This window comes from Polistes fuscatus, unplaced genomic scaffold, assembly GCF_010416935.1.
Source record: "Polistes fuscatus isolate 324 unplaced genomic scaffold, CU_Pfus_HIC Scaffold13, whole genome shotgun sequence".
NCBI lineage: Eukaryota > Metazoa > Arthropoda > Insecta > Hymenoptera > Vespidae > Polistes > Polistes fuscatus.
This window is the reverse complement of record NW_025113031.1, coordinates 4,696,696-4,714,744: the sequence shown is the minus strand read 5'-3', so window position 1 is coordinate 4,714,744 and position 18,049 is coordinate 4,696,696. Positions and strand designations below refer to the sequence as shown.

Sequence of the window (18,049 nt, the reverse complement as noted above, 5' to 3'; positions counted from 1 at the left end):
TTATAATGTACACAATAAATCTTTTATATATATAGTTTATAGAATACGATTTCCAAAACATGAGAAAATCGCGTAATATAATAATTATTATATGAAAATAAAATTACTAATATATTATAAAATACACAATTGTATATACGATTAAGATTAAAGATTAAACAACAATCTTAAAATAAATATCATGTTCTTTATTTGCTATTACTTTCTCGTAATTGAGAAATATTACACACCATACTAGTTCCTAGATTGTCCACATACATCAACGATTATGCAATTCCATGTATAAAAGACAAATGTACATTAACTTAACCAGTAAAAAAAGAGAAGAAGTGAAGATTTTTAGAATATCCACTCATCCGATCACATAAGATAAAAAGACATTACTCATTATCACTGATGTCTTCATCAGTTGTGAACTCGGAATGTTCATCAGCTGCATCCACATCCTCTGCAGTTTCTTCATCTGAAATATCCCATTGAGGATGCTCTGTTGGTACTTCGGGAGCTTCTTTTACATCCAGCTTTAAAGCATACTAATTTAATATAATTGGATCGGTTACAAAAATTAATTTATTCAATATAACGTACCTTAATATCTTGTGCTTGATCAAACCCAAGATATGAATCACTACGTAAGCATACGGTAAATGTGTATAAACCCGGCCAACGTGGTGCTGTAAAACGCAATTGTACCTCCTCCGATTGTGCTAACGATGTTACGTGTACTGGAGTTGTCAGTAAAGTTTGACTTTTACGATCACAGATATAAACCCACCAGTATTCTTGTTTAACATCAGGAAAAAGTGGACAATGTACTTCGTGTGATAAATTACTTCTTCCTTCTAAAACTCTTTCTCTTTTTGAAATTCTTTGTTGAAATCTATAAACAATTAATAATATGAAAAATGTGTTTATATTTATAAGTGAAAATAATTGCATAACAGTATTCGAATTTTTGAATTAAGTATTTACATGATTTATTATAATATAAGTGATTACCTTTCCCACTCTGTATCATCATCATCAATACCTATATCTTTCTTATCATTACTGTCTTCGTCATCACTTCTATCGCTATCAGCTTCGCTGTCACTAACATCAGATTTTTCTTTGGAAGACTCTTTTTCTATTTTGTCTTCTTTCTTTTTTGCGTTTGGTGTATTACTTTGCTGTGTATTATTATTACTCTGCTGTGTTGTCTGTCCTTGAGCTTGTATATTTTTTACAGTGGCTGTTTTCTTATTGGTACCTTTTTTATGAGGTTTCTTTTGACCCTTCTTTTGTCTAAGCCATGCAGGTTTCTTCACGGACTGATTTTGTTCTTCTAAACCTTCGTTGCTTGTTGCTTCTCCGCTAACTTTAACGTCATCTATCATAGTTTGTTCTTTAACAGTCTCATCGCCAAATAAATGTTTCATATCTTTTCGTGTTAATGATACTGTTACTGTTACTATTGCACCAGCAGTATACACTGTTGGATTTTCGTCATCAATCACTAAAATTTCAATAAGACATTAATTAGTTTCATCGAATAACAATATTATCATTATCTATCGAGAACGATTGTTTTACCTTCAGATCGTACTTTGAATTCTATGTATGGCATATTTCCAAGGACTTTCATAACATCTTCATATTGACTGTCGGTCAAGTTTCTAAGAATCAGTCTTCTTTCCTCTCCTTTTAATTGTGCAAATTGTTGAAGGCTCTTAATTTGGCGCTACCAAGTATATAAAGAAAAACTCAATTTTTACATTTCATTACATTTACAAAAAATAAACACTAAAATAATATCAGTAATTACCTTTTTGGCTAGAAAGTATTTTAAATTATCTTCGGAAATATGTGGAAGTTGAAGAAGAGGATTTTTAAATTCCCAGAATGCTTGAACAATCATTGGACACAGTTTCATACAATTTTCTATAGTTTTTATACTGGGTACTCGCGGAACTTGAAAAAAATGTATTCACTTTTATAAAAATAATTTTGGATAAATGAATTAAAATTATTTTACATATATGTATATATAGAATATATACCTCGTTTTGCATAAGCTAGAAAAATTACTTGATTAACACATGCAACCATTTCTTGGATTAAATATGGACATTTCTTTACAATATACTGTCTATCTTTATCTAATGTTTCCGGATTTAATGGTATACGTGATAAATGTGCATGAAGTAAAGCTCTAGCTTTTATTGAATACAGATGACATAATGGTATTTCTTTATTTTTTTCTCCTAAATTAGTTATTTGCTTAATAAGCTGAAAGTAATAAAAAATATTGTATATAAAATATAAATCAAACTTCAAGTTTATAAAAACCTTACCGAAGGAACTTCTTCAATATCGGTATGTCTTTCAATTATTTCTGCATTACGTTTCTTACAGAATTCAAAGGATGCAGCAAGAATCATAATGACTCTCTTTAAAGTCATTGATGGAGTTTTAATAAAAAAGTAGTAATATGTTTCAGTTGTAGCCAATAAAACCTGAAAAATTGTATTTTTTGTTAAATATATATAGTACTTTCTACATGTACAGCTTACGTTACAAATTTTTATCTGATAAAGTTAGTTTTTATATAAAATAGAATTACTTGATCTCCTGTGTAACGAATACTTTTATACCACCATGTTCCAACGACTGTAGGTAAAGCTACCATAAAAACCAATGCGTATAAACCTAAGACCCAAACTGAATTTTCTTTTTCAACTATCCAAGAAGGCAAAGCAATTCCAAAGCTCATTGCACCTGGACCATCTGGATTTCCATATTTTTCCCAATTTTTTCGTGCTTCATCATCCGTCAAAGCCTGATAAGCTAATTGTATATTAAAAGATTTAATTGTATATTAAATTGTATATTAAAATTTTTGTTTAATCTTATGTTAAATTTTGTTAATATGACATGTACTATATCATAAGCTTATATGTAATATATGCATGCTTTAATGATACATATTGCGGCATTAATTAAAGATAATCGTATTTTATTCTAATGCATTTTATATACCAACCTTTAGTTAACTTCATAAATGCTTTTTCATTTCCTGTTTCCTTATCTGGATGTAATATCAATGAAAGTTTACGATATGCCTTTTTAATCTCACCTTGTGATGAACCCTTAATGAGAATATGATTAATAATTAAATTATTTCATTAAACATGTATCTTATACATTATCTATACCTACAGGAGAAACTCCCAGTATTTCAAATGGATCAAAGTTTGCCATTTCATAATCAAATTGAGATACTTTATAAGCAAGTAAAATAAGAATGATCCATCCCAAAATAATCAAAAACTTCCTATAATAATATATAGATTATTATAATATCGATTATATCTTATACATACTTTATCTTAAATTAAATAATTTCATTATAAAAGAGACATAAAACTTACGTAAACAATGCCTTAGTTTCTTTCCAAGGTTCATTCGATTGTAAAATGATCTTTTTCTTTTTACATCCATCGCACTGACATTCTTTTGAATCTTTATCCGGATCTATATAAAAAACAAAATATAAATTTTAACAATCTCTTTTCCATAATTTAATTACAAATATGTCAATAATAAAAAAGTTAATCAAAGATTTATTGGTAAAAGATTTTACTAAGCTTTAAACAATATGTTAATTCATCAAAACTATACATGATACACTAAATATATTTCATGGAAATAAAATTTAATCATTAAATTTAACGCATGAAATATTTGTTAATTTAGCAATCATGCATATATAACCTTACCAATAACATTATTGTTCTATATTAAAGTAAAAGTAATCGAGAAGAAAAATAAAGTATAATAAAAAGCATCATTATATTACTTCATAAGTCTAATAAATTTTAAACAAACTGATATATGTACACTCTAACCTTGTTTCGGGCAACGTGGCCATAGATAATACGTTCCGGGTATCAAGAGAAGTGCCAGAAATGAAAGCAGAAAATAGAAAAACGTCCCTCCGCTTTCGTCATATTGAAATTTCTGTCCACTCATAGCTCATTAAATACAAATATTTAAAATAATTGAGCTACACTTTGAATTCACGGTTCCATCATGTACATCATTAGAATGTAACATTTATCTTCATCAAGAGTGCCAACTCAGCATAGACCGCGGATGAATAATTTTAAGTCCGACATACAATAGACGTTTGCAGTGACGTTGACGATTCACTAAAAATGAGAATACTTGTCATTCTTTCTACCAGTTTTAACCGTTATTTTTCACTCTCTTTTCTTTTTATTCCTTCCCACTTTTTACGAAGCCCTCTCTCTTTTTCTCTCCCTCCCCCTCTCTTTCTTTTCCACCCCTCTCATTCCCTCTCTCTCTCTCTCTCACCTTAATTATAAAACTACTTCGTTCTTATTTATAATTGTACTTTTTACTATAATAAATAATAATTTACCTTGTTTTCTTGTTTCACGTTAATATTAAGCCAATGTTTATACACATGCAAAGTGAATTACATACAATACAGCTTCAGGCATTCCACAAATAAATTTTTACAATTTTACATTTAATTAAATTATTTAAAAATAGCGGCGCTGCAGCAATTTCCGAGGTGCCATTTATTCTTAATATTAAGTGTAATATTAAATATAAATTACATTTATGTTTATATTAAAACAAATTTTTTCTTAATTTATTCTTAATATTAAATGTAATATTAAATATAAATCACATGTACATAATATTAAATTTATAACGCTTCCAGTATCTTCCTCTTTGATGTAAATTATTTATCAAATAAATGATTTAAACAATTATTGATTTTTCTCTGCATATTTATACATAAAAGATTAAATCCTATCTTATTCATCTATATATTCTTCTTCAAATTTCTTAAAATCTTCCTCTGTAAACACAGTACTTTCTTGTTTCTTCTTCTTTTTTAGTTTTTTAGTATATCGTTTCTCAACAGCTCGCTTTAAAACCTGGAACATATAAGAGAATAACATCTAAACACATTCACTTCTACATAATTTCAATGTTTCTTAATATTCCATACCTTGTCAACCATATGCTGGTCCAAATGATTACTACTCAACAATAAAAGATTCTGTACGTTCTCTTCGGTTAAATCCTTCTTTGACTCTAGTCGCTTTTTGGCTTCTTCTATATTAACTTTTTTAGACCAACCAAAAATATTGTTGATATCTACATACAAAAATATAATCAATGTTCAATAAAACATTGCTGCTAATGTAAGTATTAGGAGGTTTGGTTTTAAAAGTCCGATATAAATTATCATCTATTCCATAAAATAAAACACAATTTGGAGGATACATACTCCGCAAACTAAGGAGGAGTAAAAAAATAGGTTACCGAATGGATCAACTGAAAAAATAAGCCGTTCTATCAATACGGAATCCAACTTCTACCCAAAAAGAGATGGACAAAGCTTTGCCAAAAGCAAATACATTGATGAATGTATTCATTCATTTTGATATTGAAGTAAATGCATATATGAAGCAAAGGAACGGCGACAACGTTCCAAACCTCCTAATAAAATAAATCAATATAAAATAATCACACAAAATAATCAACACATTACTTGTTTTCTCTTTGGAAGAAACAATTCTATGCTTAGCAGGAATTAATTCTAAAGTTCCTTTGTAACCGTTATGTTTATTCTTCTTCTTCTTTTTTTCTGTAAACACAAATCGCATTTAAATTCCATGTGCTTCACATTAAGTTGCATATGTATAACCTATAAATATGATTAAAATTTACCTTTCTTGAAATCATTGTATCCGGACAATTCGAGACTTTTCCGAACAAGTGAATTGGACATGTTATCGTTAATTCTTTTTTACAAAATTATAATTAATTGATAGTAACGATTAATATGTACACATCAACTCTATTTAATATAAACGGTTAAGCACGCGTTCTCACGTTAGACAGATGCAACATGTGTCCTACCAAAGAACACAGAAGTACATAGAAGCTCACAAGTAAACTTTTCGCGTAACACAAAATATTTTGGATAGTACCCTGACCACCAGTGGGCGAGAATAGGTACAATGACGATATAATACTACAAAGAATATTGTATTCTTTGATATAATGATCGTATATGATATATTCTTTAATAGTAATATAGTTTAATTATATTGTAATCAAATTTTAAAGAATTATATTTAATTTTAGTGTATAAAAATGTTGTGCCTTCAGAAATGCATTTATAAATACATATATTATATTTTAAAAATATTCATGGCGTTCAAATAAAAAAAAATCGCAAAGATTTAGTAGTTAAATCCAACGAGATCACCTGCAACAAAAAGAAAAACTATATTAATCATACAATCAGTGATAAATATGGCCTGACTATAAATCGTCCAATTCGCAGATGCACTTTTCAATTGAATTCTCTATTTATTTGATTATCATCTCTATTTACCGTTTAATGAAATAATAAAATTGTTCACACGCGTGTATTTTACATTTACAAAAATATATATATAAAAAAAGGAAAAGTACAATATTAAATTACTAGAAAAAATAATATCTAATATAATTATTATGTAAATACTTTTAAATTGCCTTTTATGGAAAAGAAAAATGCAAATTTAATAAAATACGATTACAGTGAAAATCTTAAAAATGAAACAAGAAAACAAAATTACTATAATATTACCGAACGTTATTTAAGCTTGAAATTTAATAATACGAAATTAATATTTTTGACTCTAACTAAACACATATGCAATTTTTGGACGATTTTGAGGGACACAAATTTGGTGTCCCAAGGAGATGGAATGGTCCATCATCTCCAATTACAACAAATAATGACGAGCAACAAAATTATACAATAAAATATAAAAATGACTAAAGAGCTATTTTCGAAAAGTTCGAACTCGTCGTTGAAATTTGAAAATAACTAAATAGCTCAATAGTAGTTGCCCTCTTCAGCACATTTAAGTGGGGGCCCTTCGGCATAAGCCTCTTCTTTCTCATGCCCTAAACGCTGCTGTGAGGCTTTTCCTAAGTGCATTTTATAATGCATTTGCTGAACAATCGCTAGCTTAAAGAAATCCACAAATCGTACAATTACATTTACTCGAATGCCTCAACAGATATTTGATCTAATCGATGAACCTAATTAACACTTTGCATTTAAAAGATTAAATAATATCAAACAAAAGCAGAAACTTTGTCACACATCTTATGTGTCTTTTACTTTTACTCGACCACTTTTATATTTATTCTACTTTGTATTACTAGATATATAACACAATGAAATATTTCAGTAGGATTACTAAAAAGAGCAAGCGTTAATATACTTAATATTAAGTAAAGTATCCAACGATTCAGCTATCTTCACTTTTTCTTTAAAAAATTAATTTTTAAGAAAACGCAAAGACTTTTGAATCGTTCGATACTGATTTATATCTCGCGGTACAGAGGTATCAGCAATATATGGAAAAAAATAAAGAAATATTAAATGAGAATGAATCTAAAGGTGCTGAAACTGTATAATATCCGGAGAGAAGAAATTTTTCCACGCCTGAGTGAAAAGTACAATCGCGCGACTTCTCCGGTCTCTACCTACTTAAATTTAAATAAACATTCACACAAAGTATGCTACCTGCCGTATTGGCAATATTAAAAGATCAAACATACGTACATACCCACCCACTCACGCCACGATCTCTCACATACACCAGGGTGCAAAAGCCTAAACTGAGAGCATGCCCCGGGCACCGCCGACACCCTAGTTCAAACGGTGTTTTCTAAAACGATGGGAGTACGTACCAATGCTGTAATCGCTGTCAAGGCTAATGAGATTGCAAAATGACAATGCAAAAAATACAAGTACACTAGTATATATTGCATACAGATATACGAGGAATCATAGAAAAATTAATATAAATAAGCGTGAAACGGAAGATTCAAAATGTTTTATACAAAAAAAAGTAGTGTTAAAGTACATCGGCAATCACTAGCACAATGACAGCCGCCAAGGGGGAAAAACTTAAAACTAAACCTATACTAACGTTTCTCACCTTTACGAGTAGCACCGGGCCACGCATAGATGAGAACGCGAAAGTATGGGGGGGGGAGAAACGGGAGATTAGTAGATTAGAAGCTGAAAATCCTGATCTAAAAAATATGAAAACACATAGACATAAGACATATACATTTTTATAGAAATTATCTAAGCGGCTAAGGACTCTACAAGTTATTGATAATATTAACTTTTATATCTTTTAATATTTAATATTTAATATATTTAAAAACCGGACGACTCCTTTCATTAAGTTGGCTGTTCTAATAAAAGAACTGGGCTTTGAGCCACCACTTAACTGCTGAATCTATCCGTCGCGAATGAGTTTGTCTTCTTGCTCATTTATTATATCGTATCGATATATTAAAATTAATCGATTAGATAAACTAGTACGAAGCAATGCATGTAGACATTTATTACTGCTTTTCTGGACAAAACGAGTAAATAATGCTCGATTTCACCACACTACCACGAACAAAACACGTATAAAAAAGAAGTGCATTTATTAATTGCATTATTATTAAATGAATTTAACCGGTGAGACAAGAAAACCTATCCTGAACATATAAATATACAATACAATATACATATAATATACATTTTCATGAGTAACTCCTAGAAGAATTACTCATGTGCTCGTCACTAATTTATTAAATAATTACAACCAGTAACTCGTGCCGATTAGGACCTTTCATCCTCGACATGATGAGCACGGAGGGACTTTAAATTTTAACTCACGGCATAAGAAGTTCTACGATGGCTCCAAAACACTCCTACTTCGCAGCAAGTATTGTAGAATGCGAGTATCGAAGATCCGAAGATCCATCGAAGATCCATCGAAGATCCATCGAAGATCCATCGAAGATCCATCGAAGATCCATCGAAGATCCATCGAAGATCCATCGAAGATCCATCGAATTCATTCCACATCTTTGATAAGGTAGAAAGTCCGTCGTCATATCTGTAAAATAAAATAGAACAAAACGTAAGTTTTGCATATAATCCAAAATCATTAAAATAAAATCGAATAAAATGTAAATAAAAATAGATACTTACAATGCATTCCAATGGGATGAAATTCATTGCCCATGGCGATGCACCTCGCGTGAATCTAAAACGCGGTATAACGAAAATAAGAAACTATAGATGAGTTTCTTATCGCGAAACCGAAATTTATTATACGCGAACAACACTGATTCTAATTCGCGTTTGATTTTAATTGTTTTACGCCCGATCACTGATTCTACACAACTAATTCAAAGACTGCTTTGCACACAGTCAATGCAAGTAGAAAATCTTCATGATGCACTGATTCTAATACGCGAACAGTCTGTGCGATGTTTAAAGATAAAAATACAACTTTACTCGAACAAACTCTAATGCAATTTACTGCATTGGTCGCAGTTAATTTAATATATAAATTTCAAAAATAGTTCGCGAACGCGACGGAATTGAAATGAAAACGAACGAAACGTGCTTCTTCCGTGATTTTAATTATATTTAACGAACACTCCCGAATATTGCTTCGCGCACGATAGCAATGCACGAACACTTGCAACACTTCCACAAACACAATTCACAAACACTTCCAACACTGATAATATTCCTATGATGATCTGAAACAGAAATAAAAACAAAATTATTAAATATCATTGTTGTAAGTAAAAAAATTATTATAATTATTGGAGAAAGTGTTTAAAATAAAATTGACTTACGTTATTCTTCATTGATGAATGCACGATGGGTATCCTCCCTTAGGATGACGATGGGCACACGTTTAAACCGACTATAAAGAAAACTTACGGAGTTTCTTAACCGAGCAAACGAAACTTTAACATGCGACGATCAACACTGACTTTACTTTCCGATTCTTTTGTATTTATTTTTACGATGCAACACACGCAGTACCTCATTGCCTACGCGCTCGATTGCAATGATGTTCTGAAACAGAAAGAAAAAGAACAATTAATATCATCCTTATAATAAAAAAACCATTAAAGTTATCCTAGAAACGTTTAATAGGAAAATATACTTACTTTTAGTCTTCATTGATGACTGCAGGATGGGTATCCTACCCTTAGGATGACGATGAATAAAATAAAATTAAATAAAACTCTGAAAAGCTGAAACATACTAAAAAGATTATAGAACAATATATCCTGTGAATCATTCCTGAAGGCATTGCACACTTTTAAAGATATTTTATCATAAGAATCAATATAAATTCAAGCAATATTAATTGCCTTTATCTCACTACTTGTATAAAATTACATATAAAGTATTTAATATCAGTAAAAATTGTTAATAAAAATCGATAACGTTATATATATATATAATAGTTTAATACGTCACGTCGTTAGATCTTATTGTTAGCTCGTTGAAGGAATGATCTGGAATGAACACGTAATCGCGTCCTTCATGTCGAACGTTCGGCTGTCTTCGTTTTGTTTTCGGCTGTCTTCGTTTCTTCTGTTCTCACTTCGAGAAATTCCTGGAATATACGTACACATTCGTTATTGCCCGTAGATAGAATTTTGTTTTCTTATTTCTCTCTCTCTCTCTCTCTCTCTCTCTCTCTCTCTCTCTCTCTCACTTTCGTTCTCACTCTTTGTATACATTTCTGTATGGTTTAAAAAAAAGAATAACGCTTACCTCGATGAATATGAAGATAAAAAAGAGTAAACACAATTGTTAGACTGAGTATATGTATTCCTGCTGGACTCTCCTAATGCTCGGTACCTAAAAAAGGAAAAAAAAAGATTACATTAGTATAACATAAAGAAATCAAATATATGAGTGTATGTGTACGAGCTACCTATACTTATGAATATATGCTTGTATGTGTGTTGTTACAGGAATCGAATTTAATACGAAATACGATCTTTGAATGCATAATTATGAAAAATAATTAATTAGAGCATCATTAGAGATGGTAGTAAGTATCGATACCATGAAAAAAGCTGGAAATTAGAAGAAATATTGTTAAGTAACATTGGTGAGATTTGGCGGGATATCGAGATATATCGATGTTATATTCTCACAAATTTCTTACGAACTTTTTAATATTTCGTTTTGAAAACATTCACGTATGAAAATCTTATGTGTAACTATCGTTTGATATGTAGAAAGGTGTAAAATACTTTTCAATTACCTGAATTAAACGAGATGACGCAGTACGCTGGAACATATGCAGCTGACAGAAAATGGCGTTTCCTCTACCTTTCCCCTGCGCCCCCTTCCGTTGCCACTGCGTTGCCTCTGCTGCGCATCTGCTGCGCGCGGTAGTATGCGCGATAATCCCCTTTCAAAAAAGTAGCGAAATCGACATTATCGTAATCTTTCGATATCATTTGGAAGTAATTTGCTAGAAGAATCTATTAGTATATAGGAAGATTATTTACGTTAGAAAATATTTTTTAATTACCTGAGATTAACGGGACGACGTAGCATCCGTCTGATCTCCAGCACCGATGCCGCGAAAAAAAGAGGAATGATCAGCAAAGAGCCCTGATTGGCTGATATTATTGCAAAAGAAAAAAGATGACCAATCAGAAATTCCCAATTACCATATAGAAATGTATTTTACGCACACGTACGTAACAAGCCTTCTTCATGACCACTCTAGTCAGCTGATATGATAATTGATTATTAAATAAATAAAAAATTTATTCTATTTTTCTATTTAAGGTACACGTATCTTGTTAATATTTAAAAAATAACGAAAAGAATAAAGACAATATGCACTATAATCCTTATCACACAGAACAGAAAAACATACATAATTTATTTACAATAATTAAATATCTTTTATTAATTATAATGATCTAATTATTAATTCAATTAATAATTATTGTTTTCTAATTTATTTTTCTATTAAATGTATACGTTCCTTGTTAATATTTAAAAAGAAAACGAGTAAATAAAGACAATATACACTAAACCTAATCACATTGCAACGTTCTGATTTAAACATTCCTTCAAGTTTTATGTAATCGTTTAAACTAATATACATTTGTTTTAACATCTCTGTGCAATGATAACTTTGGATAATAAAATTTTCATCCAGAAAAATATTATATTAAAATTATTTTTATTCAAAGTATGTTAATAAGTATGTAATGCTTAAGCAAGTACATATGTGTTTTAACAAACTGAAATATAAGTAGAGTGTATCAGAATATTTAAAAAATTGTTAAATAATCGATAGGAATGTCTATTGTTGTCTAAAAGCTAGGAATATACGATCTATGTACCGTCCCCTTCGAAATCCACCGTTGAAAGGAGACGTTGTCCTCTATGAAAGTACTTTATTGAAAGTTGTTTATATGACTTTCCTAACGTTGCGCATGTGTATAAAGTGAATAATCCATCTAATCGATAAATTTAAGATTATAACGTTATGATTTTCGTATTTTATCTATTTCATGTATTATTTTAATGCTCCTGCGCACTGAGGACTTCGAGGGTAAAATTTAGCTGCATATAAGAAAAGTGCATTAGTGCATTAAAATAATTGTTAATTAATACGTAATGTACACGTATATGTAAATGAAAAAGAAAGTACATTTCTTTAAACAATTATACATTATATATTCAAACAATTAATAACAATATACTAATAGAAAATGTGAATTATTAAAGTTTACCATTATGATAGAGAAAGCTGCTGAGGTGTTTGCTCATTTAATACTAAAAAAATTGCCATGATTCATTTTAAAATCTTGTAAACTCTTCTTTTATGTATGTACTTGATACACAAAACAATAAGAAAGCCTAATAGATGCTGTGCTTTTCCAAATCTTAAATATTTGCAAATCTGAAAATCGTAAGATTGATTAGTAAAGTATCAAGTTATCCTTGTTAATATTTAAAAACTTATATGTAGAATAAAAACATTATACACTAAAAACTTTGTCACATTGCACAGAAAAACACACACAAAATTCACTTTTATATTTAATCAGAAATAATTTTATTTTCCTATTAAGTGTACACGTTCCTTTATAATATTTAAAATATAAGGAATAAAATAAAGAGGTTATACACTAAAAACCGCTCAGAAAAACACAATCATATAGAAAAGAAACAACGTTGCAGATATTTTAAAAACAATTGACATAAAGCACTATAGCCATCCTCTAAGAATTAAAATAACAAGAATTTTTCCTTACCAATACACAATATGGGAATTTATACATTCATAGTTGGCATGAGAGATGTCAATTGTTTTCTTTCAGTTTATTTTAATTCTTTAAGGATGGCTATATTGCTTTATGTCATTTGTTTTCAAGATATCTATAACGTGGTTTCTTATCTATACGATTGTGTTTTCCTGTGCAATGTGACAAAGTTTTTAGTGTATAATGTTTTTATTCTACATATAAGTTTTTAAATATTAACAAGGATAACTTGATACTTTACTAATCAATCTTACGATTTTCAGATTTGCAAATATTTAAAGATTTGGAAAAGAACAGCATCTATTAGGCTTTCTTATTGTTTTGTGTATCAAGTACATACATAAAAGAAGAGTTTACAAGATTTTAAAATGAATCATGGCAATTTTTTTAGTATTTAAATGAGCAAACACCTCAGCTTTCTTCTATCATAATGGTAAACTTTAATAATTCACATTTTCTATTAGTATATTGTTTATTAATTGTTTGAATATATAAATTGTATAATTGTTTAAAGAAATGTACTTTCTTTTTTCATTTACATATACGTGTACATTACGTATTAATTAACAATTATTTTAATGCACTAATGCACTTTTCTTATATTGCAGCTAAATTTTACCCTCGAAGTCCTCAGTGCGCAGGAGCATTAAAATAATTACATGAAATAGATAAAAATACGAAAATCATAACGTTATAATCTTAAATTTATCGATTAGATGGATTATTCACTTTATACACATGCGCAACGTTAGGAAAGTCATATAAACAACTTTCAATAAAAGTACTTTCATAGAGGACAACGTCTCCTTTCAACGGTGGATTTCGAAGGGGACGGTACATAGATCGTATATTCCTAGCTTTTAGACAACAATAGACATTCCTATCGATTATTTAACAATTTTTTAAATATTCTGATACACTCTACTTATATTTCAGTTTGTTAAAACACATATGTACTTGCTTAAACATTACATACTTATTAACATACTTTGAATATAAAATAATTTTAATATAATATTTTTCTGGATGAAAATTTTATTATCCAAAGTTATCATTGCACAGGGATGTTAAAACAAATGTATATTAGTTTAAACGATTACATAAAACTTGAAGGAATGTTTAAATCAGAACGTTGCAATGTGATTAGGTTTTAGTGTATATTGTCTTTATTTTACTCGTTTTCTTTTTAAATATTAACAAGGAACGTATACATTTAATAGAAAAATAAATTAGAAAACAATAATTATTAATTGAATTAATAATTAGATCATTATAATTAATAATAAAATAGATATTTAATTATTGTAATAAATAAATTATGTATGTTTTTCTGTTCTGTGTGATAAGGATTATAGTGCATATTGTCTTTATTCTTTTCGTTATTTTTTAAATATTAACAAGATACGTGTACCTTAAATAGAAAAATAGAATAAATTTTTTATTTATTTAATAAATAAATTATCATATCAAGCTTGACTAGAGTGGTCATGAAGAAAGGCTTGTTACGTACGTGTGCGTAAAATACATTTCTATATGGTAATTGGGAATTTCTGATTGGTCATCTTTTTCTTTTGCAATAATTATCAGCCAATCAGGGCTCTTTGCTGATCATTCCTCTTTCTTTTCGCGACGTCGGTGCTGGAGATCAGACGGATGCTACGTCGTCCCGTTAATCTCAGGTAATTAAAAAATATTTTCTAACGTAAATAATCTTCCTATATACTAATAGATTCTTCTAGCAAATTACTTCCAAATGATATAATCGAAAGATTACGATAATGTCGATTTCGCTACTTTTTTTGAAAGGGGATTATCGCGCATACTACCGCGCGCAGCAGATGCGCAGCAGAGGCAACGCAGTGGCAACGGAAGGGGGCGCAGGGGAAAGGTAGAGGAAACGCCATTTTCTGTCAGCTGCATATGTTCCAGCGTACTGCGTCATCTCGTTTAATTCAGGTAATTGAAAAGTATTTTACACCTTTCTATTACATATCAAACGATAGTTACACATAAGATTTTCATACGTGAATGTTTTCAAAACGAAATATTAAAAAGTTCGTAAGAAATTTGTGAGAATATAACATCGATATATCTCGATATCCCGCCAAATCTCACCAATGTTACTTAACAATATTTCTTCTAATTTCCAGCTTTTTTCATGGTATCGATACTTACTACCATCTCTAATGATGCTCTAATTAATTATTTTTCATAATTATGTATTCAAAGATCGTATTTCGTATTAAATTCGATTCCTGTAACATACACACACATACAAGCATATATTCATAAGTATAGGTAGCTCGTACACATACACTCATATATTTGATTTTCTTTATGTTATACTAATGTAATCTTTTTTTTTCCTTTTTTAGGTACCGAGCATTAGGAGAGTCCAGCAGGAATACATATACTCAGTCTAACAATTGTGTTTACTCTTTTTTATCTTCATATTCATCGAGGTAAGCGTTATTCTTTTTTTTAAACCATACAGAAATGTATACAAAGAGTGAGAACGAAAGTGAGAGAGAGAGAGAGAGAGAGAGAGAGAGAGAGAGAGAGAAAATAAGAAAACAAAATATTCTATCTACGGGCAATAACGAATGTGTACGTATATTCCAGGAATTTCTCGAAGTGAGAACAGAAGAAACGAAGACAGCCGAAAACAAAACGAAGACAGCCGAACGTTCGACATGAAGGACGCGATTACGTGTTCATTCCAGATCATTCCTTCAACGAGCTAACAATAAGATCTAACGACGTGACGTATTAAACTATTATATATATATATAACGTTATCGATTTTTATTAACAATTTTTACTGATATTAAATACTTTATATGTAATTTTATACAAGTAGTGAGATAAAGGCAATTAATATTGCTTGAATTTATATTGATTCTTTATGATAAAATATCTTTAAAAGTGTGCAATGCCTTCAGGAATGATTCACAGGATATATTGTTCTATAATCTTTTTAGTATGTTTCAGCTTTTCAGAGTTTTATTTAATTTTATTTTATTCATCGTCATCCTAAGGGTAGGATACCCATCCTGCAGTCATCAATGAAGACTAAAAGTAAGTATATTTTCCTATTAAACGTTTCTATGATAACTTTAATGGTTTTTTATTATAACGATGATATTAATTGTTCTTTTTCTTTTTCTGTTTCAGAACATCATTGCAATCGAGCGCGTAGGCAATGAGGTACTCGTGTGTTGCATCGTAAAAATAAAATACAAAAGAATCGGAAAGTAAAGTCAGTGTTGATCGTCGCATGTTAAAGTTTCGTTTGCTCGGTTAAGAAACTCCGTAAGTTTCTTTTATTCGGTTTAAACGTGTGCTCATCGTCATCCTAAGGGTAGGATACCCATCGTGCATTCATCAATGAAGAATAAACGTAAGTCAATTTTTATTTTAAACACTTTCTCAATAATTATAATAATTTTTTTACTTACAACAATGATATTTATAATTTTGTTTTTATTTCTGTTTCAGATCATCATGGGAATATATCAGTGTTGGAAGTGTTTGTGAATTGTGTTTGTGAAGTGTTGCAAGTGTTCGTGCATTGCTATCGTGCGCGAAGCAATATACGGGAGTGTTGTATCGTTAAATATAATTAAAATCACGGATTAGAAGCACGTTCGTTCGTTTTCATTTCAATTCCGTCGCGTTCGCGAACTATTTTTGAAATTTATATATTAAATTAACTGCGACCAATGCAGTAATTGCATTAGAGTTTGTTCGAGTAAAGTTGTATTTTTATCTTTAAACAGTCGCACAGACTGTTCGCGTATTAGAATCAGTGCATCAATGAAGATTTTTCTACTTGCATTGACTGTGTGCAAAGCAGTCTTTGAATTAGTTGTGTAGAATCAGTGATCGGGCGTAAAACAAATTAAAATCAAACGCGAATTAGAATCAGTGTTGTTCGCCGTATAATAAAATTTCGGTTTCGCGATAAGAAACTCATCTATAGTTTCTTATTTTCGTTTATACCGCGTTTTTAGATTCACGCGAGGTGCATCGCCATGGTGCAATTGAATTTCATCCCATTGGAATGCATTGTAAGTATCTATTTTTATTTACATTTTATTCGATTTTATTTTATATGATTTTGGATTATATTGCAATAACTTATCGTTTTGTTCTATTTTATTTTACAGATATGACGACGGACTTTCTACCTTATCAAAGATGTGGAATGAATTCTTCGATGGATCTTCGATGGATCTTCGATGGATCTTCGATGGATCTTCGATGGATCTTCGATGGATCTTCGATGGATCTTCGATGGATCTTCGATGGATCTTCGATGGATCTTCGATACTCGCATTCTACAATACTTGCTGCGAAGTAGGAGTGTTTTGGAGCCATCGTAGAACTTCTTATGCCGTGAGTTAAAATTTAAAGTCCCTCCGGTGCTCAATCATGTCGAGGATGAAAGGTCCTAATCGGCACGAGTTACTGGTTGTAATTATTTAAATAAATTAGTGACGAGCACATGAGTAATTCCTTTCTAGGAGTTACTCATGAAAATTGTATATTATATTGTATATTGTATTGTATATTTTATATTAGTTCAGGATAGGTTTTCTTGTCTCACCGGTTAAATTCATTTAATTAATAATGCAATTAATAAATGCACTTTCTTTTTTATTACGTGTTTTGTTCGTGGTTAGTAGTGGTGAAATCGAGCATTTATTTACTCGTTTTCGTCCAGAAAAGCATGTAATAAATGTCTTACATGCATTGCTTCGTACTTAGTTTATCTAATCGCGATTAATTTTAATATATCGATACTTCGATATTATAAATAAATGAGCAAGAAGAC

The 18,049-nt window shown here is 30.1% G+C and overlaps 2 protein-coding genes across 2 annotated transcripts; both read right to left on the bottom strand.

Annotated features, from left to right (window-relative positions):
• Positions 1–167: 167 nt before the first annotated feature.
• On the bottom strand, positions 168–4,285 carry LOC122513735 (translocation protein SEC63 homolog). The gene is made up of 12 exons (XM_043630206.1): positions 3,888–4,285; positions 3,411–3,513; positions 3,199–3,313; positions 3,023–3,128; positions 2,603–2,826; positions 2,334–2,495; positions 2,040–2,268; positions 1,805–1,950; positions 1,573–1,720; positions 1,000–1,495; positions 589–880; positions 168–521 (listed from the first exon to the last, which is right to left on the bottom strand). The coding sequence occupies exons 1-12, from the start codon at positions 4,009–4,011 to the stop codon at positions 381–383; spliced, it is 2,286 nt and encodes a 761-aa protein (XP_043486141.1). The 5' UTR covers positions 4,012–4,285; the 3' UTR covers positions 168–380.
• Positions 4,286–4,427: 142 nt separating this feature from the next.
• On the bottom strand, positions 4,428–5,985 carry LOC122513734 (active regulator of SIRT1-like). Its single transcript, XM_043630205.1, has 4 exons — positions 5,752–5,985; positions 5,573–5,668; positions 5,027–5,175; positions 4,428–4,952 (listed from the first exon to the last, which is right to left on the bottom strand). The coding sequence occupies exons 1-4, from the start codon at positions 5,810–5,812 to the stop codon at positions 4,830–4,832; spliced, it is 429 nt and encodes a 142-aa protein (XP_043486140.1). The 5' UTR covers positions 5,813–5,985; the 3' UTR covers positions 4,428–4,829.
• Between the last annotated feature and the right edge of the window lie 12,064 nt (positions 5,986–18,049).

Coding starts and splice junctions, on each gene's coding strand:
- LOC122513735 (XM_043630206.1), bottom strand. CDS start 4,011: ATGAGTGGACAGAAATTTCAATATGACGAAAGCGGAGGGACGTTTTTC. Junction 1,951..2,039: donor TCTAGCTTATGCAAAACGAG/GTATATATTCTA, acceptor ATTTTTTTCAAG/TTCCGCGAGTACCCAGTATA. Junction 1,721..1,804: donor AATACTTTCTAGCCAAAAAG/GTAATTACTGAT, acceptor TATACTTGGTAG/CGCCAAATTAAGAGCCTTCA.
- LOC122513734 (XM_043630205.1), bottom strand. CDS start 5,812: ATGTCCAATTCACTTGTTCGGAAAAGTCTCGAATTGTCCGGATACAAT. Junction 5,669..5,751: donor ATACAATGATTTCAAGAAAG/GTAAATTTTAAT, acceptor TTGTGTTTACAG/AAAAAAAGAAGAAGAAGAAT. Junction 5,176..5,572: donor TTCTTCCAAAGAGAAAACAA/GTAATGTGTTGA, acceptor TTTTGTATGTAG/ATATCAACAATATTTTTGGT.